The sequence below is a fragment of the Ailuropoda melanoleuca genome, chromosome 14, assembly GCF_002007445.2.
Source record: "Ailuropoda melanoleuca isolate Jingjing chromosome 14, ASM200744v2, whole genome shotgun sequence".
Taxonomy (NCBI): domain Eukaryota; kingdom Metazoa; phylum Chordata; class Mammalia; order Carnivora; family Ursidae; genus Ailuropoda; species Ailuropoda melanoleuca.
In genome coordinates, this window is record NC_048231.1 from 9965412 (window position 1) to 9987019 (window position 21608).

A 21608-nucleotide genomic window follows, 5' to 3' on the forward strand; every position below is an offset into this window, starting at 1 on the left:
AAAAAATGGGATAGTCCTATACCATAGGGTCTGGTGAGGATTGAATGACCTATTATATGTAAAGAGTACTTTAAAAGTACTCAGCAATACTTATTATTATGTCATTTACTAAAAAATTGAAATAATCTGGTACTGTGATATTTTAAGTTTATGAACACTTTCTATATTTTGAAAGCCTGGGAACTTCAACTTCTGCCCATTAGTGTCCTGTGGGGTCCTGAAAGCACGTTGTGAAGAATATCCTTGCTTGAAAAGAGCCACAGGTGTCCACTGTGTCTTCCGAGAAACAATCAAATATAGTTGCCTCTCAATTATTCAGTGTAATGTAGGAAAATGATAGGCATCAATGGCGTTGTGAGGGCTCTCAGGGCAATGTGGGGAATACCCTGAGGTCAGGGCAGCCCTAGGAGAGGAAGCTGCTAACCCAATCAGGAAGGTCTCACAAGATGGATTTTACCTGGTGACCTGGCCTTGGCCCAGATTTCTACCCAGAGCTTATCGCGTTCAGGTGGACCTGGCCCTGTTTATGGTTCCAAAGCTCTCATGGGCCAGACTGAGCTATAAAAGCAGAACATCAAGTTGTTAATTTTACAATGAGAAAGACAGCTGTTCTGTGCACTGGACAGGGATGCTGGTCTAACTAGCACATTTCCCCTTCAAACAAGTTAAATGTGAAATGAAATTATTGGAAGGTTACCTGTTTCAGTATGGAGTTGACAATAAGGGAGCTACATGATTCAGTTGTTTCTGGTGGGTGGCCATAGGCTGCTGCATCTGTCTCCACAGCCCAGATCTACCTGCCAGGTGATCCAGGCACTCACCTGAGTCACACAGGGCCCCTGGTAGCCCTAGCTGGGGTTCGAATCTGCACTGCCATCATTTGCCTCTCTGGCTATCTTTTCTATTAATTTTTTGGCTGACTGACTTCCTCCTCACATACTTCTGGTGCACTTTCTTTAGTTTAAATTTTATTTTTCATCAAAGTAAAACATGGGTATTGTTTCATAAATCTAATAATCATATAATACTTAAACTGAAAAGCAGCATTTCTCGGCCCCAAGTCTGCTTCTCCCCTTTGACTCTCTGGGAGGAGACACTTTCAAACCATTGAGTTGTTGATTCTGCTAGTTACCTCCCTATTTCTAAATGATATGCTTGAATTGCTAATTATTGATGTTTCCATTGAAGATGATTCTATGAAAGATGACCACTGAGTCACCATTCTCCCTGTCAGTTTCACCCTTCTCTTCTTTCCAGTGTGGTCTCATGTTAACATTTAGCTAAAACCGTATTTAACATTTATGTTGTTGTGCCAGTGTAAGTGCTCACAGAGAGCTACTACACGTACTGTGATTCTGTTTCCTCCCTCCCTCCCTCCCTTCCTTCCTTGCTTCCTTCCTTCCTCTTTCCTTCATCCGTCCCTTCCTCTCCCTCCTTTTCTTCCTTCCTTCTATTTTTTTTTTTAAAGATTTTATTTGTTTATTTGACAGAGAGAGAGACAGCCAGCGAGAGAGGGAACACAAGCAGGGGGTGGGAGAGGAAGAAGCAGGCTCCTAGTGGAGGAGCCTGATGTGGGGCTCGATCCCATAACGCCGGGATCACGCTCTGAGCTGAAGGCAGACGCTTAACGACTGCGCCACCCAGGCGCCCCTTTCCTTGTATTTTTAAATTTCTCTTTGGAGCATATTTCTCCACCTGTTCTCCATCTTTAAATTAATAAGGGCATTTGAAGCCGCAGCTGCCGTACCTTCACCACATCTAGGAGAAGTAACAAGTCATTGATGTCATCTAACACCTAGCCTATATTCACATTTCCCTGATTGTCTCAAGGATTTCCTTTTATAGTTGGTTAATTTGAATAAGGACCTAAATAAGTTTCACCAATTGTGTTTGGTTATTATATTCCCTTTCTTTTATTCCTTAATAGCACTCCCCCCACCCCTCTTTTATTGGACATTTGATTTGCTGGAGAAATTGGATGTAGAATGCCTCACATTCTAGATTTGGTGGATGGCTTCCTCACAGTGTTGTTTAACGTGTTCTTCTATATCCTATTAGATTAGGACTAACATTTTTTTAAGCAAAAATATTCTATAGGTGGTGCTGTTTACTTCCTATTTTATCATGCCGTAAGACAATAATGTCTTGTCATACCACGTTTAGTGGTGATTAAATTGATCAGTGGGTTCAGTTGATGGCAGCTGATCATTCCATTGCCAAGTTCCCTATCAACTTTTCACCTAGTCCATTGATGATCATTACCTAGATCCATCATTTTATGGGGCACGTATTCTGTCCTTTCATTGTGTCATTCAGTTCTGAACCAGTAAGTGCCGATTACCTAGTTTGACTTCAGTATAACTCCAGGTCCTACCAGATAGCCGACTGAATTTACCTGGAAGTACTATGCTCCTATGTTGTATTGATTAATGTTTTTATTTGAACCTCTAGTTGAGCTTTGCTGTTGGCTTAGAAAACATAAACAGAAAAGTGAAAAGCTTTCTTGTCAGTCATGTTGAAAAGTAACCAGCAGGAAAAAAAAAATAGATTTTTAAGAAATGGAACAGATCAGAAGACTCTGCTTTAGTTTCTCATCCCTCCTTTCTCCAGTGCAGAAAAGATCTGCAGTCTGTTGGGATCTCTTCTGCCTGTGAGGGGATTGGAAGGATGCTACCAGAAGGGACACAGGACACACAGTCGTATGAGGACTTTTTGGTTGCGCTTGTGTTTTAGTTTTTACTGCCCTAGTTGCTAAGAGGTCTTTCATAAAGATTTTTTCCTAAACCCTGTTGCATATGATTAGAGTTTTTCCTTTCCTCTCTAACAGGGACTGGTACCCTTGATGTGTTTTAGCAGAATTTAGCTCCTACATAAAATTTGGAACACACACACATGCACTCAACACTCACGATTCTCTCAATTGACATATTATTAGTATTACTATTTTACTACAAGAACCTGCCCTGTAGGAGCCAACTTAGCAGCAGGATGAGCCGTGAAGGCACCTTGAGTCTCCTTCCTGCAAGGTTGGTTCCTCTAGGTTCTCTTGGCTGGGGAGCCTTTTTCCGTGCTTTTCAAAGGCCTCTTTGGATTAAAATGAATTCCTGGTATAAATACCTGGTCTATTCCTGATACAGATTGGTTCTCTTTTTAGTGCCTGCCAGTATTCCAAAGTTTAAGGCCCTCCTCTAAAATACTCTGTAGTTCAAATTCTTATAATATTGGGGCCTCTTCTGCCATTTATAAAAACGTTCCACATAACTCTCAATGACAAAGTTGTACCCTGCTTTCAAGGCCCAGATCAAATGACACTTTCCCTGAGTCCCCCGGTGAGAAGCCATCTCTTCCCATCTTCTAGACTCCAGTGGCTCTCTTTCTTCACCCTCCTTATGACAAGGATTATTTGCTCCCTTTCATTATAGTTACTATAGTAATACTCATACTACTTCTCCCTTTTGACAGAAAAATAGCAGTCTTATCTTTGCTTTGTTTTGACCCTAGTTAGTATTAAATAAATATTTTATCAACATTTGAAATTGCAATTAAATGACTTAAATGATTTTATTTTGTTGGATATTCAGCTTATATTTCAGTTATGCTTCAAATATCTATAGGAGACTCTGTCAGTCAGATGTAGAGCCAGATTTTCTATCTCAGAAGAGGGAGGAAAAGATTGTAGAGAGGAATTAACATGGAATTTGCAGTCAGGAGACTAGATTCAACACCCACCTCAGTCACTTCACTGCTTTGACAATCAAGTCACTGCTTTAGAACAATTGGTATGTCACTGGGCTCCTTCCCTGGTAGCATAAAGATCTGTAGCAAAAGTCACTTAAGACTTAATTTAAGATTTAGCTCATTAGAAAGAGAGAAGGGGAGAAAAGACTGTGGATTTTTGAGTAGTAGTGGATGGTATAGGGATGGAGTCTTGGACTTTCAAAGCCCTTCAAGGTGGTACTGGCTGGGGAAGGGAGGTCTGGGAGAGGTTCCACTCTAGCTGTGTTGGGTAGGATGAGTGTGCAAAGCCCACGAGGTTCACAACAGAAAGAAGATGGTGGAGTTGGGGAGGGAAGCCATAAATATACGCTTTACTCTTTTTTTTTTTTTAAAGATTTTTATTTATTTATTTATTTATTTGACAGAGATAGAGACAGCCAGCGAGAGAGAGAACGCAAGCAGGGGGAGTGAGGGAGGAAGAAGCAGGCTCATAGCGGAGGAGCCTGATGTGGGGCTCGATCCCCTAACCCCGGGATCACGCCCTGAGCCGAAGGCAGACGCTTAACCGCTGTGCCACCCAGGCGCCCCACGCTTTACTCTTTAACTCTTTGCAATCTTGCCCCAAACCTACCTAGTCTCAGATATAGCTTTCTTTCACTTCTTGCTTCCACTGTCCTCTCTTAGGAACTCCTTTGCTGAATTAATGAATGGGGCTGTTTCTAATAAACCATAACCAGCACTTAAATGAGCCTCACATTAGTAACAGAGGATCGCCTTCAAAGAGAGCATAAAAGTTCTAACACTATCGACAGTCACCTCTGTGGAGAAAGGAAATAAAACCAAGGCCCCATTGCATTGGGCATCACAACTTCACAAGCAGCACCTCCTTGTTTCAGAAAGACATTGAGACCCAGCTTTCTCATGAAAGCTGTTCCTTTACCCTCAATCTGCCTCTCAATGGGAGGTGCACTCCCCTTCAGGATCAAGATGTGTAAAGAACGTGGGACTTGGAGTCAGTAGACCTGGCTTTGGGTACATATATATGCTGTAAACTTTAGGCTACTCAGTTTTCCTCTCTGATGTGGAAAGAGATGTAGTACCTACCTTATCACTGGATGAGAAGCAGGTTCAGATGAGATTCTGTATTTGTATAGGCGTGTGTATGTGGCCCCTCATTTTTTCTAAAGCAACATAAAGAATTCTTCCCTACTGCCAAGTTATTTCAAAAGGTACATCTTGCCATGGGTGAGAATCAGAGTCATGTCATGGTCTATGGTTCTTCTGCTTACTAGCATGAGCAATTCCCTCCACCTCTTAGCACCCTACTTTCCTCTCTTGTGAAATGGTCAAGAGTATCAGTTGTCCAGAGAAGGTAGTTATTTGAAATAGAATATGTGCAAGGTAGACATAGGACTGGTGAGTTACCATTCTGCTATTTCCAATTCTATCTATTTCAGTTCTTCCAGCAGGATTTAAAATCCACAGTAGTTTTCCTGGTGCCATGTTTGAACATGGTGAGTCTGGTTGAAAGAAGTGATTTTGGAGTCACATAGATGTGGCTGCTTGCTGCAAGCTGTGCAAGTTACAGAATACATTTATCTCAAAAGCAGAAGAACAATGTCACCTACCACATAGGATTGCAATGAGGATTAAAGCAAGTTATGTAAATAAGTCATTGAGCATACTGTTTGGCTCCTGGTGGGTACTCAATGAGTGTTAGTTATTTTCCTCTAGACTATATGTTGCTCTTCAGTTTTTACCCTCATCAAATCACATTTATTATACATTCCAAATAAGGCATGGTACTAAGGAGGTGCTTTAATACCAGGATGCTAAGGGAACATCAGGTTGGGATGAAGAATGGAGGGAGCCAGTTATGTTTGCCTCATAATGAACAGTAGTGGTATCTCATCTCCTTGCCCTGGTCCTGAGCCTGCTGAGTCACTGTTCAGCCCCTTGGCCCCATGATCTCTGGCTGTGTCTATGGAACACAGCAAAGGCCACAAGAAACCAGTGCTAATAAATGGCAGATCATTTTGAGGGATTTTTGTTTGCGTTCCTGTGCTTGCTCTCCTGGTGAGATAGGAAACCTTTAATAAGACTTTTCCTAAATGATGCTGCATGTGAAATGTGGATTTCCCCCCCTCTGTTCTCCTAACAAATGACCATTTCATGAGGTTTCTTTTCATTTTTTTTTTCTTCTTCTTTCCTGCTTCTCAGTGCATTCCACAAAGAGCTTATTCCTCTGCTGGTTACTGATTGATGGTTCTACTCTGTGTGCCCTTTAATTTTGCAATAAACCAACAAGGAGTTGAGACCACAAACTTAAAGAGAATTGACTTATTTATTTGACTGGATTCACTGGAGTAACAGGCAGATTTAGTCATTTCAGTGTGGTCCTGGGGAGGGCAGGAGGAGTCCATGAGCCCAAACACTGTGTTGTAAATAACCAGACAGAGAAGAGCTTCCTTGTCCTCCCATTCCAAAGCAGCTGGCTGTTCATCTGCAGCCGTGATCCCTTTCTAGGCCTCGATCTGAACAGGAAATCTTCCACAAGACTTGTCCATAGCTCCAGGATTCTGAATTCAGTGGGACTTCAGATATGTGGGCATGGAAAGCCACCACCCACAGGTCCTGTGTTTCTGGTTTTCAGAGGGCTCATCATGCCCCTTCAGCGATTGCCAGCATGCCTGCAAACCTGCCTGGGTTACCAGTCCTTCCAGGCCCGGCCTCTCAGCTGGATGATGTCAAGGACCAAGGACAAACCTCTGCCTCTCCACCTCCATTCTAGCTGTGTTTTCACTATAGATAGACCAGGGCCTCCATCATAAGCACCGGCACTAATACACTTCAGGAATCAATTACCAAACATATGAAGAATCGACTGATTTTTTTTTCTTATTTAGCACCACCATCGTATGGTGTAACCAGTCAGAAAATGAATGCAAACATCATTTCAAGTCGGAAAACAAGAGTGAACTTTTTGAATGGCTCACATGGATCCTAAGTAAACTAAAGACAGTCCTTTTTGGGTTTTTAAACACATAGATGCCCCTATCATTTATATTTAAGGAGGGCAGCGTACCCAGGGCTGTTCCCCATGAGTTGAAGTGGAGCTGGAAAGATACAGGCCCACATGGGATTTGTCCTGGCTGCGAGCTCCTCCTCCAGATCCCAGTGCTGTTTGTGGTTCCACCATATATAACCAGCTAACTGCCTATCCTTGTTCTGCTCTCAGGTGGAAACCTTTCTTCTGAAACTCTTGTCATCACATGTTAGCAGAAGTGAAAATATTAGCAGAGAGGTTAGCGGCCAAGACAGAAATAGAATCCAGGAGTCTGTGTCTTTCTTTCGCCATACCTGCTGGAGCATGGTTCCTCCCCACACTGAAGACTCAGTGTTTCCAGCTCCACCAAACAGCATTCTAACAGTCGACTGGGTTCTTTTTGCTACTGAAAGTTTGTCTTATTCTTCACATTTTGTACAGTTTTCCTTTACATGTGATTTTGCTTTAAATCACATGGCACTTGGTCCATCCAATCTCAGCAAATGCCATGCTCTGAGGAAATTAATCCACAAATATCCATGAGGCTATGAGTGTTTGTGTCAAGAAGCTTTGATGTGGTAGAGTCAGCGTGCACTGGAGGTGAAGACAGACCTGGTTTGAATCTGGTTCTGCCACACGCTAGCTATTCCATCTCCGAAAATGGCTCAACTCCTCTGAGCCTCAGTTTCCTCATCTTCAAAACCAGGATAATAGCATTTGCCTCACTGAAGTGTGAGAATGAAATGAACTAATGTTTGTAAAGCACTTGGTACAGGCTTGGATCCATAGGAAGCAGGCATTAGTCTCCTCCCTTCTCCCTTCCCGCCATTAGAATGGGGACAGGGAGGCAGAGACACATGAAATCTCAGAACATTTACACTGTAGGTAGAGAGGTAAGAATCACATACATGACACTGAGAAAAAAATCCTCGTCCTAAATTACTTGGGACCGATTGTCAAGTGAGAGCATTAGGAGCTGAGAGATGAGTTAGTTGCAGCTAGCATGGTGAGGAAAGACTTCATGGAAGAGGTGGCATTTGAACTGGTCCTGAAAGATGGAAGCTGGAAGAAGAGTAAAGGAGGACATTTCAGCCTTGGCATGGGGCACTTGGCGTGGGAATGAGAGCAAGAGTGAGTGAACCATGAGAAACACAGAGAAGAATGAGAATGTCACAAGCGTCAGTGTTCCCACTGGAAAAAATGGAAGTGGGTAGAATAATGAGTAAAAAGCTGATCGGTGTTAGGTACCTGCTAGGTATTGGGCACTGTCTTAAGTGCTTTCTATGCCAACTCATTTATCCTCACAACAAGTGTAATTGTTCTCTCATTATGCAGTTGAAGAAAGTGAGGCATAGAGAGATGAAGTCATCTACCCGAAATTCTACAGCTGGGTGGTTGAGGAGCTGAGATAGAAACCCAGGAGGTCTGACTCCAGAGCCCACCCTCCTAACACACAAGAGCTGTTTCCCTCAAGAGGCAGTGAGGATCAGCTAAGGCCACTCTGAGAGAACGCTCTGAAAAGTATAAAGCATCATACACATGTAAAGTGCTATCATTACTTTTGTTAATGACGTTAGATGAGAGGTGAACAAAATAGAGAAATGAAAATGAGGGAGGAAAAATGACAGGATAGCAATCTCGTGCAGTTACAGTTAGCAGCTCATGCCCTCACCATCCCCTCTAGCAATTTAGAGGCCTGACACAACCTCACGCTTCCTCTTGGGACAGTGCTCCAGGTGGCCATTCCCAAGCCACCAAAGTAGATATTGGAGACTAAAAACCTATTTGTCATCTGGCATTGAGGCTTGTGACTTGAGTGTGATCTGCCCTTGGCAAGGACATCATTTTATGGGCCTGTAGCACATGATGGGGATTGGCTTATTAGTGACCACGATCAAAGATCTCTACTCCAAGGGCATTGCCGTGAAAGGAGGCCCATCCTCACTCGCCATGTAAATATTTAGCCATTTTAATGTATTTGTTCTGGGCCTGTTCTTCTTCTGTCTCTCATGTTGACTCTGTTTAATTGTAGGTTTTTATTGTTTGTGGATATTGATGTCGTTTATTTAAGTTTGGATATAGACAGATAGCTTCAGCTCCCAACTCCCCCCCTCCTTAAAACAACAGCAACAACAACAACAACAATGCTTTATACAGTATACCTTCTTTGAGGATATCAAATAAATAGCTTTTGTTCAAAGGCTTCTCTGATGAGGTTGGTGTCTTGGAAATTTGTCCCTAGGCAGGTGTTTTGACCCCCTTTTGAACAGGTTGTGAATGATCTTTGCTTTCATTTTATGCTACAGATTCACTTTGGAGATAGAATTGGATGCATGCACCCAGTTTCTGAGTTCAGAGAGCGCTTGGAATGCCATTTGCCTGAGTGGCATAGAGATACTGAAGTCAGATTAGTGTTGACTTGTCCTCCTTTGGAGGTTTTTCAGAGGCGGGGTGAGATCAGAGGCCTCTCTGGGCTTCAGCTCCTCCCCACTATAAGCCATTATAAGTTTGGTTGGGGCTGGAGAAAAGCAAAGTCGGTGTTTATCAGGCTGGACTCCCCCAAGAGCCATATTTTCAGACCCCTGGGGAGCAAGTGACTCAACAGAACTATTTTCTTGGTCTCAAATGAGTCTAGGAGGGGAAATCAGTCAGTAGTAGCCGCCTGTGATGGACTGATCACAAAGCTGTGTCTTTCTAACCATCCTTGCAAATCAAAAGGAGGGGAATCCCCAGAACCCAGGAGTACACGTGAATAGAAAGCACCATCAAGTAACAAAAACACCTAAAAAGGTCAGCAGAAACTCAGGGGGCTGTTGGAAATTCACCTCCCCTGCCTTTCTGTGGGGCTCAGTGGGCAGTAAGGGAGTGGGCGAGGACAACCAAACAAACCCAAAAGTGACTCGGCCACAAGAAATGTACAGTGCAGTGAAGGCTGGTAGGAAGGTTTCTTCCACATCTTCGAACCTCAGAGTCATCCAGCAATTGGCCTTGTTCGTTTCAAAGCCCCAGCTGGCCAGAGACCTATTTGATCCCATGCTAAGGGCAAAATCGCACACGGTTGGGGAATGCACCATTTGAGGCCGCTGTGAACATGCTGTTGCAGTTCACCAATGGTGCATGTTATTTCCTACAACAAGCTGAAGATCACTGACAGGATGTCGCCCAGGTTGGGCTGCAGGTGGAAACAGCACACCAGGCTGCTGTTTGTGGCCTCATTACAACTGTCACCCCATTTGAGACCCGGAACCAGCATGTGTTAACCTCAGCCCCATTGGAGCAGTGGAACAGCATGTTGATAGTGGAACCGGAGCTTTCACACCTACGCAGTGGCTGCCACCCCAGGGTTTCCACCGCATCCCCTTGCATGTACACCCCTGGAGAAGTAGGCCAAAGAGAAAGCCATCCTACTGTGCTGCAGTTTTCTTGTATCTTTATTTTGACCAAATGGCAGACACAGTTTTACTTCCGTTCATTTCCTCTGAACTCCATGGTCTAGACGATGGCTAACATGAGACAGAAGCAGTAGTGTTATCAACCTCTGTGTGATTTTGTGTGTGTGTGTGTGTGCGCGCAAAGCTGTGGAGATTCATTTCTCTTCCTCCATCTCCGTGGCCTCATACTGAGCCAGTATCTTCCTTAGGGACTCTCCTACTTTAGAGACTCTCCTCCTAGGCAGTGTTTCTTGAACATTGCCTGTGAATTTCCACAATGAAACCTACAAAAGAGATCTTTTCCTCCAGGTTCATATTAAGAGATGTGAATTTTTATCAGGATTTGAAAGTAGTCTCACCATAAATACAAAATTATTTGAAATTGTGTCTTTCATTCTTTTTTTTCCTTCTCTCTTCTTCAGCCACTACCAATTGGTTCTGTGTAAAATGGATTTCTTGAGGGTGGAGATAATGAGAATCAATGATAAGGTGGAATTTTAAGTATAACACTCATCCTAATGAGAACTGAAATGTATAGCATTTTTCATAGCAGCTTGCTACATTTACAGCCATAATATATTCATTTTCTTTATATCTTTTATGGACTTAACACTTTTTTTTTTTTTGACTTAACACTTTTTAGGTTCAGAGAAGTTAGGAGCATTTTCCAGAATTGCACAGCAGGCTAGTGACAGAGCCAGAAATACGAGGCAGGATGCCTGACTCCCACGACAGTGTTTTCTTCAAGCCAAACTGAAGTTTGGTCCTTTTACCACAAATATTTTGAAAGGAAAATCCCCCACAGCCTTTCAGATTTTCCCAGAAAACAGTTGTCCTACAGACTTTCAAGCAGGCTGGAATACCAAAACCTTATCAGTTCTTTATTTTTGAACTGACAGTTGATATTCTCTGGGCTGAAGCTAAAGAAAAATGGTTATTTTTTCATAATGGAATGATTTATAATTTTCCAGACCTTGGCAAAATTAAGCCAGCAAATAGTAAAACCAAAACTGTGACTCTCGGACTTCAAAATATTTGGTCTGACTTTTCCTCACAACAAACACTGGATATGTCTTTTCAAAGCTGGAAGTGACAGGAAGGGGTTGGGATGGGGAGAGTCAGGGGAGAGGCATGTGTCTGTGAGTGTGGGCCTCTTGGCTCTCCTGGGGGGACTCCTCTGTTCCTGCACTGCACCCAGAGCTGCCCCATCCCTTGTGCCCTCCCCCCTCGGGCCCTCTCCTACTTTCTTTTGGGGGTAGGGGGGCCCCCTCCCCATTTCCCTCTCACTCCCAGCTCCTGTACAACAGAATGGGTTGGGGCAGACACCGTCATGGTTGGGAATCAAGAGGAGAGTATGGTGAAAACCACTCCAGGGCCTTTCTCCCAAGCCTTGGTGATGAAAGGACTCAATGAACCTTAACAATTTCTCACAGGAAAATTCCGGCCTCTGTCTTCTTAAAAGCAGGACATTTAGCAACCTTAATAGAGCCAGGATTAAAACCCAGAATTTCTGACTTATCCAAGGCCTATGTTTAGATAGAAAGTCTCGATCACTGTGCTATCTGGCAATTAGGATCATTTTAGATACCAAAAACAACAGTTTAAAAAAGTGCATCTTGGGCAGATAGACCATTTTTATTTAATACAAAAAGAAGAAAAAATTAACTATGACTTCAGAACCTATAAAAAGCAGAGCCCTGTCATTTTGAGAGTGCTAGATTTGGTGGCGGGCAGGCAGCTTGTGAGCAGAGAAAGGCCCCAGTTTCTCTCTCCATCGCTTGGGTGATGCCCTTTCTCTGGCTGACCAGGTTATCTGGTGCACTGTCTGTTCACTTGAATAACCAGGAGTATTAGGACCATCTCTGCACCTAGTGCTACAGGCCCAATTAAAGTGATTTTGAAACTTGTCTGATTCTCTGTGTTAGATTGTAGCAGGTTTCTGACAGGGAGTGGGTGGGAGGAGGAAGTGGGTGTTTTTATGGGCATAGAAATGCCCCAGAAGGGGCCTCACAATTCCTCTGGCCCAGCCTCCCCCTTAAACTCTTGTACATAGACATGAGTTCCATGAAGAGCTTTAGATTCCAGGCCTTCTGTGGGCCTCGGAACTGACATGCCACATGCATCTGGGGCCACTGAAAACCACCAAAAAATTGGCAGAGTTCGACTCAGATTGCCTCAAATGCTTAGCTCTTTTGTAGAAGCCTCAGCTACTTACCTACTTGACTTATGGTTATTTCGTAGCAGCAGAGTCCAAAAGGACTCTTGTCACAAGATTGGGCTTGTTACAATGTAGCACTTTGATAATCTTCTAATTTCTGAATGTTGAACATAATGAACAAAGAAATCTATAGATCAAAATCTCTGGACCAGGACATGCAGGCCTGGAGAAGTCCCCCATCCTAGCGTCTGAGCTGAGAGCTCCTCTCTCCTCTCGTCTGTCCACTGCTGCCTTAAGAGGAAGAGTCCCTCTTCTTATCTGAGCTGCTGACCTCAGGTGGGTGACTCTAGTTCACCTGGTGGAAAGTGGGACTTAGAAATTTTGCCTCTCACTTGCCCCCACAGAAAGTTGAATGACAGCATGTGCCATATATTTAGGTCCTTAAAAAAATCTGACTTGTAAATATTGAGTTATTGTTTTGCTGACCATGAGTATTTCTTCTGCTGACCAAAGAGGGCCAGATATTCCATTCCAACCTATTTTGTCCCTGGCTTACTGTAAAGTCCTTCTTCTCTGTCACCTTCCAAGAGTCAAATAAAAGGAGCTTCTTCTGCCAAAGGCTGTGCCTTTAGATCTGACAGTTCTCCACCCTGATTTCACCCAGGCTATCCCTTTTTTCTTCTGTCTCCCATTTTCCAGTATTCACCATGGGGCTGGAATATACTAGTGGCCACTGCTGGAGGCCCCAGCAGAAATACTTCCAATACTTCACTGTAGGGTGGATCAGACTAGACATACGGTGGCCTCTAAGGTAGAAAATATTCTGGACCGGAGCAAGAAGGATAAGTAGGATGTGGGGGTGTGAGTACAGCATAGATATAGTCTGGTCATAGCATAGCCAAAGAAAGAGATGGGTCAACTGAGGGCAAGTGGTCTACACTGGACACAGAGACTCATAGAGAGGCAGGCTTAATTGCCCAGTGGACTCTAGCTCCCCAACCCCCTGACCCTTGGGGCGGGTGGTTCTAATCAGTTTATTCTGCTCCTACCTTCTTGTCTCCAGTTATTTGCTCTCTTAAGCTATTTTTTTATAATTAATGGAAATGAGTCATATTTCTGTTTGTGTATTAGTTGGCTTTTTCATCCACAGGACCCTGTCTTCTGACCAAAATGTCATTCCTTCCCATCCATCTGTCTTTTCAGTTCACCTGGTCTTTAACTGGTTCCTGTCTGTCCACTTTTTTTCTCTAAGTCCTGTACTCTGTGAAAGCAGGGCTAACTGGGTTATTTATGAGTATGTACCCTGAAGTTTCTTCTTTTTTAAAGAGCTTTATTGTGCCCTTGAAGTGAGCATAGACACTATACACAGAAAGGTTGAGTAGGATGCACTTAAAGAAAGCCAGATAATGTAAGAGAAAACTTGGAACCCAGGGACATGGTCTTTGGAGGGAGAAGTCTCACCCCAGTGTTGCCTTGGGAGAGGAGCACCAAAAATTAGACTCAAGGTCTATGTGGCATGACATGATAAGAGGGGCCATTTGCAAGTCAAGTGTACCTGAAGCATCCTACATCCCAGAGGGTAGTACGGAGAAGCCCTGGGAGTAAGTGGTCTCTCTATATATGGAGTTGAGTGGAGACAATAGTTACTTTATCTGACTTACAAAGCCTCCTCTTCCCAGTAGATGGATGATGTTCTCCTTCCTGAAGAATAAACTTTAAGCTAGACTCCGTCTCCTCCTGGCTTCAGATGTCATCATGACCATTAAAACAAACAAACAAACAAAACCCAACATGTCTTCTCCTTAGTCCAAGAGTCCTATTCTGGCCTTTGGATTTGTAGTTAATGAAGGGTGGGTGTGGTGGGAGTGGTATGTTTTCAATAAGCCATACTTTTAGAGAAATGACAAAAATAGTTGTGTCATTTCATTTAAATTGCCATTGCTTTTTGAACATGTCAGCATTTGTTCTTTGTCAGCAGTGGGCTATATGTTATACAAAAGGGAATTGGGTATGTTTTCTATCTAAAACGGAAGGTACCAGTCTGCAAAGGATAACTAAAGACAACGATGAGTGGTAACATTTCAGCATTTACCACTGGTCAGGCACTAATGCTAGAGATCTTACGTGCATTATCCAATTTCATGAAACCCTGTGAGTTCAGTATTATCATACCAGAGAGGGATGAGACTTGCCTGATGTCATATAGCTAGTAAGTGGTGGAGCCCTGGATCTTAACTCTGGTCTGTCTGACTCCCAAGCACTCACCCTAACTACTGTGTAAACTGCTCTCCCACAAAGAAAGCACCAAGCATCAGAAGCCCAATCTTTCCAGTGGAGCAAAGTGGCACGGAAGCCCTTCTGAAGTGTCAGTCAGAATAAATTTTCAGAAACCAAGTAGTGTTAAGACTCTGTTTATAACGTGTAATAGTATTTTATAGGTTATTTTAAGGGTGTAGTTTTCAGGTCTCCAGAGGACAACACATCTGTAGGCTTCTGCCCAAGCCGTGGTTATTTGTCAGCGATACTATTTGAAAATATTTCCATTCTATGATTTTGCTGAACACGGGTTTAAAAAACCACAACAGTTTAGGAAGATGGTGTGATTAGCAAAGCCCCAAGTTTGGTTGCTATGTGTCCTTCAGTGATTTGGCTTTCGGATGCGTAATACAAAGGGAGAGGATTATTAGCAAAACCACTCTTCCCCTTGGTGAGTGAAGTGTCTTCTTCTCCACCTCCTCTTCCATTGGAGGTAGAAATGGGGCTGAGAACCTTCTAAAAGGGACATCTGGAATTTGGTTTGAGGTTCTGTAGGACATAACTTTATTAGTTCTATATAATAAGACCATCATCTCAGGACAAGTTTCCATGAAGGACCAGCATAATAATAATAAAATTGAGGGGGAAAAATGATCTGAATATTTTAGTAAATGGCTCATCTCTTAACTTACAAGTTTCTAGAGAAGACATACAGAGCCTTACCTCTTCATTTCTGCCTGTGTATATGGTGACAGGCCTTGCATGCTAAGTAGTCAATACATTTTTTTCCATACTATCATTACCATATCATTAGAGTTCTTTCATTTTTACCAAGCCGTCTTTTAGAAGAATCCTCTAATAAAGTGAACTTTCCTATTTTGATCTCTCAGAAGCTTCACATTTTAAAAACTAGGACAGACAGATATATTGTTTTGTTCATTGGTAAATAAAGCACATAGTATTTTCAGAGTAATACCAGTACATTATTGGCCTGCCTTTAAATGATTGCTATCTTTTTCTTATTGGGACTTTTGCACAAATTCCTAGCCATTGGATAAAACTTAAGAAGGACTAAGATTGGTAGAAATGATCAGATCCTGAAGTATATCCTAATGTAGAAAATTGTGGTTTAGTGTTCTCCTGTGAGATTCAATTGTCTGAAGCAAATGGATTTTACTATATATTACATATATATATATATATATATATGTTATATATATATAACCTATATAGCATCATTCTGAAGAAAATAACACCAATAACATTCGCTTCTGTTTATTGACTATTTACTATGTGCCGGACATTATGTTAGGTGCCTCACATTGATTATCTCAGTTAATTCTCGTAACAGTTCTGTAAGATGGGTATGATTTCTACCTATGAGCAAATGAAGCTACTTACCTCAAAAGTTTAAGTAACTGTCCCAGGGTGCGCAGTGTCAGAGTCAGAATTCGAACCCAGTTTAATTAAACTCCAAAGCCCATGCCCTATGTTATAAAGAGAGAAATGAACGTAATTTTTATTCATACTCCTAAACATGAACATTTGTTCTTGAAAGAGCAGGCTGTTATTCGACTCTGCAAAGCCATTGTAATTGAAGACACATCGCAGGTGATTCCTACCAGTCCAGATGAAAGGGAGCAATGCAGAAGAGTGAGAGGAGATGAGCAGATACTGAGCAGAGTGCTGGCAGGATCTGACCATCACTTCAGAGTAGCTGGAGACTCATAAGCCTAGGTCACACACAGAGACCTTGCAAAGGTTGTCTTTGCTAATAGAGTGCGTCATTTCTTTGCCTGACCTTGCCAACATGCTCCCCTCTCAGCCCTCAATTAAGCCGCCGTTGGTAGAGGATTTATAACATGTGCCTGGTTCGTTCAAGAGACGGTGACAGAGGTGTGGCTGAAAAGCCAGACAATAAAGGATAGAGACAGTTTCCATTTCTTTTTTTTTTTTAAAGATTTTATTTATTTATTCGACAGAGATAGAGACAGCCAGAGAGAGAGGGAACACAATCAGGGGGAGTGGGAGAGGAAGAAGCAGGCTCATAGCTGAAGAGCCTGATGTGGGGCTCGATCCCATAACGCCGGGATCACGCCCTGAGCCGAAGGCAGACGCTTAACTGCTGTGCCACCCAGGCGCCGCAGACAGTTTCCATTTCTGTTCAAATTCGGGTGGCAGCAAAACCATAGCTGACCCTCGGGACAGACCAAGACATTCCAACTAGATGCTTATTCCAAATGCTAAGTGCCTAGTACCGTTTTCAGAAGGGATGTTTCCTCTGAGTGACCAAGATGCTCACACTTTTCCACATGATGGGAACACCCAAACCTTGGGAAACCTTGGGTGTTAGTCAATGTAATGTTCCAGGAGAGAATCTGTATTTTATTCCTCCTTTGGGCTTTCAAACACTATAGTAAATTTTATAAATGAAGATTTTTAAGGAAAAGAATAGTTTCTTGATTGAATCAAATGCCACAGTGTGGCAGTGGATCATAGGAATTTTAAGTGTTATGAACTGTATTTTGTATAGGTAGGATTATATTAATTTGTGTTTTAAATGCATAGTGAGACCGGAATGTTTTTGTTGGCATTCAACAAATCTCAAAGAACAGTGTTGTTCCTTTACAGATGAATCTTATTACAGTTTCACAAATTTGGAAATAAAACTCTGACTTTGAGTTAATAAGGAAGAAGCCACAGGCATCCCAATTTTAAATTATTGCTTTTATTTAGCACTAGCAATATCTTGGGCTGTGGATATAATCCTAAAATTTGAAGTTTGATCAAATGTGTTCATATGCATCTTAATTCTCTGGTTAGCCTTCTATTATTTAGCTAATATGACAACACCTCTCAGTCCCAATTTACTCAGCATTTAGAAGGAACTGATTGGTGGTTTAAACTCTAAAAGAAGCCTGTTTCCCTTTTTCTGTGTTTTGAATGATTTGTAGGTTTTGCCAGATATTCTGGCCTGCAGATAAAACTGATGGAAGTCAGAACTGGGGTTTTCCTACCTGTGTGCTTATCAGTCCTCCCCTGAACCACAGTCTGTTCTTTTGAGAGCTCTAATAATTAATTTGGTCTCTTTCTTCTCCCTTCCCCCACCTTCTCCCTGTCTGTTCACAGGTTATCTTGACGAATCAAATTACAACGCATCTAAGCAGAGCCCTAGCTTCTCAGGCAGACCTGGTGTCTCCAGCTGATGATTTGTCCCTGTCTGAAGGTAAGGGATCTGTCCTAGAGGGGCCGAAACTTGACACTGACATATAGCCCCACCACCTCTCCTCTCTGCCTCTCTGCCCCCTGTTGCTCTGGGAGACTGGGCTGAGAGGCCCTGGCCAGTGAACCCAGCCGGATCCTGGCGATTTAGGCTTAGCCGGCTTCCCTGGCATCTGATTCCTTGTATTTGGAGAGGCTCTTGCCCTGTCTCTATAGGCCAGCTTCCTTTTCCATCTGAGTGAGTCACCCTCACAGACATCCATCACCTCCACCTTGAAGCTTGTCACACCTCCATAGGCTGATTTGGGGTCCTTCATATAAGGGCTGGCCAACTGCTAAGTGACTTGATTTTTGAGACCGATGCTCACAGGTTGGCTTTACTGGCAGTCCCATAGCAACTCAGCCTTTTGTTTGTGCTGGGTGCTTCTGGACTGGTTAAAAGTGTACAGCGGTGTCGTGTGCTGGAGGTGTGGCATTCCCGACCAGCTTTACAGAAGAGTTAAGAGAAACTCTCCACGTTGGTAAATCTGCAAAATTTTCTTCACCCTCCCATGCTAGCAAAGGTCAGTTTGGCTATGGTTTACGTAGCTAGGGGAATTACGCCACTGAGCCAGTGGGTGGTTTCTAGCTTTATTGAAAGTCCTTATGTGACATTTCTGAGTTCTGCTAGTTGTGGGCTGGATAAATGTGCGTAGCTGTGACAGACCCCTCTGCACTTCCATTTTCTGAGAAGTGTTCATGAGTGAGCAGATGGGACTTGTACGCCTAGAAAGGCTTCTGACTGCCCAGGTGGTCTTCCATGGATTGCCCGCAGTTCACGGACTCAAAAATCGGAAGGACCACAGCCCTGCTTCTTGGTGGTGTTTTTCAGAGAGAAAAACTACTTATTCATAAAAATTGTATAATGCTCTGTGTCCCCTATTTCCACATTCAGTGATACGTCACCCCTCCCCATCATCACCTGAACTGAAAACCCAAATCTTTACTATTCCTTCCTCCCTGCACTCCTCTCATCCAGGCTTCTTGGTTCTTCTTTCCAGATATATTCTTCCTGGGGAGCCTGGGTGGCTCAGTTGTTAAGCGTCTGCCTTCGGCTCAGGGTGTGATCCCAGTGTTCTGGGATTGAGCCCCACATCAGGCTCCTACGTTGGAAGCCTGCTTCTTCCTCTCCCACTCCTCCTGCTTGTGTTCCCTCTCTCGCTGGCTGTCTCTATCTCTGTCAAATAAATAAAATCTTTAAAAAAAACAAAAACAAAAACAAAACACATATATTCTTCCTCTGCCCCCTCTTCTTTGTAATTAAAAAATAATATCTATGGATATTACACGTTGTTTTTTTTTTTTTAAGTAGGCTTCACGAAGCCCAGTGTGGGGCTTGAACTCAAGACACTGAAATCAAGAGTGGCATGCTCTACCGACTGAGCCAGCCAGGTGCCTCCTCTTTGTGATTTGTATTGTGATCAGCTGACTTATTAAAGTCACAGTTGGATTATTTTTATAAATTCCAAAATGGCCTTCCCAACTCCAGCCTCTCTATCATTTTCATTCTGCCACTACCAAATGAAACTCTCCGAATCTGGCTTCCTTTTACTTGTCACCCTCCTACTCAAAAGTCTGGGAACCGTAGAGCCCATTTTATGAGAATGGGCTAAGATCAATAAGCTGCTTTTAAAATATTCAGGAATATGTGATTTGTCAGCCTGAAATCACCCAGGGTAGAAATATTTACACCCTGAGAATCTACACATGCTAAAAATCAGGATTTTTTTTTTCTTTTCTTTTGTGTGGATCAGTTTCCAAAACACCTCCAGAGACAGTGCTTCCTCACTCCTCACAGTCTGCCCTGTCCTTCCCATTCCCCTTGGTTCTTGCCAATGCCTTGTGGGAAGCTCCCACATCAAGCATGCCGACTTTCTGCCTGCCACTGCCCACTCCTACCCCATGCTGCTGCAGAGACAGCTCGTCCTATCTAGAATAGTATTTCCCCTTTTTACTTCTACTGCTTCCTTTCTTCTTCCCAAATCCATCGACTCAAGCAAGGTTTATTTAAAGACCACCTCTTCCCACAAAACCTCCTTGTTTGTTCCAGTCTGCACTGGTCTCGCTCCCTCTTCCTCCTCTGTGGCCCTTCTACCTGCTCTGCTTTATAAAGAAAAGGTCCAGGAAAATTAATTTAACTTTTCATGGTTTCCTGACTAGATTGGCAGATTTTTTTTAAGGGCACAGGCTAGCTTGTATTCTTTTTGTATCCTGAGTGACTAGCAAAGTTCTAGGCACATAGTAGGCAGTAAATAAATGCTAAATGGATACCATAGTAAATACTTTGTAAACAGTAGCCATGAGATTCACATTTAAAAAATTGGTGTAATTATTTCATGCATACATACACACACACACACTCATTTATTCAGCTTTGAGGAGGAAAATAATGTCTTATTTCCTTATTTAAAAACCAATAAATAATAGCACTTTGCTTTGTCTTGGTTTCCTGGCTTATCTTAAGCAAAGAAGAGGAACAGAACAAATACAGAGGAAATTGTTTTGGGGCTCCAGTGTAACCGTTTCCAGAAAATGGTTAAGTTGTATTCATGACAAGGGGAGAATTATCAGCTCATCCTTAGACAACGTTTTTAAATTATGAAATCCTAGGGAGAATGGAAACAGTTGATTTTTCTAGATCTTTCCTTTGCATAGCTGAGCAGGTAAAGAAACTATAGAAATATTTTTCCTGAAATCTATAATGAAGTTCCTTACCAGTGAACTAAAATGGACAATTTTCTTAAAGCATTTATACCTATTCAAATACATTGCAATGATTGTTAATGCCACTGTGGTTAATACATATAAATTACTTTGTTGTTTTCAGGATCCATTGTATCAACTTTGCTATTGTGTTATTAGCCCTGTGACCTTCGGCAGGTCTTTCAATGACTTTGAGCCTTAGGGGTTTTTTTTCTATAAAATGACAGGTTGGAAATATAAGATTGCTAAAGTCTTTTCTCACTCTACCATTGTGAGATCATGATATGGGTATGAAAATCAGGAGCATTCGCTTGTTGATGGGGTTTTAAAATTCTGATTTATAGAGTGGGGTGAATGGCCTTGCATTTTCCTAGATTAAACATGATTGAAAGGATCTTCAGGAGTCTTAGCATTGATACTTCGGCATACCTGTAAGAGCCTCCTTGCCCCACATTGCTATCTCCTCACTCTGTAAACCATTCTGGTCTTGTCTGTCTCTTGCTCTCTCTGCCTCTTTGCCACACGGGCGTGTATACAAGAAGACACGTGTGCAAACCAGTGAGAGTGAGAAACACACTGATGGGGTGAGCTCCAGGTCCACCCTGTCGTGTAATAGATTTCAGCTGCAGAGCAGAGGGCACAGCTTAAACAGTGCTCCCTTGAAAACAGTTGTGGGGTGAGAACAAGCGGCCAAGAGCAGCCAGCAATAAAATGATCTGAGTTGACCTAAGGGAAATACCCAGCAGGGGCCAATTCAGGGAAATGAAGTCCCTTCTGCTCTGATGCAGAGCAGGGAATACAAGTGACCTGGCCCAACGGAGAGATCTCTTCCACCCCAGCGGATCCTGTACTATTAATATCTGCCAGCTGCAGGCCCAGAGCATCCCCCTGCTGAGATCAAAAGAGCCCCTATCTTAGCTGGAACAAGGTCATCTTCACAGAGCTGTAAAAGTGAGCTCTGGCTGGCTGCAGGGACCTCTATGGGGGAGGAGAAGTCAGGGGATGGGGAGGTGCTCTCTCAGGCTCCTTTAATCTC

General features: G+C 42.8%; 1 protein-coding gene across 15 annotated transcripts in view; it reads left to right on the plus strand.

Annotated features, from left to right (window-relative positions):
* Nucleotides 1-21608, plus strand: part of RAD51B (RAD51 paralog B) — a 623368-nt gene that overhangs the window by 379993 nt on the left and 221767 nt on the right. For all 15 annotated transcript variants that reach the window (XR_004620514.1, XR_004620515.1, XR_004620516.1 and 12 more), the window contains one exon: nt 17738-17834. Coding sequence is in view for 11 of the 15 variants with exons in the window: in XM_034643366.1 (XP_034499257.1) it covers nt 17738-17834 (97 nt within the window). In the remaining 4 variants the exon portion in view is untranslated. The remainder of the gene's footprint in view (nt 1-17737; nt 17835-21608) is intronic.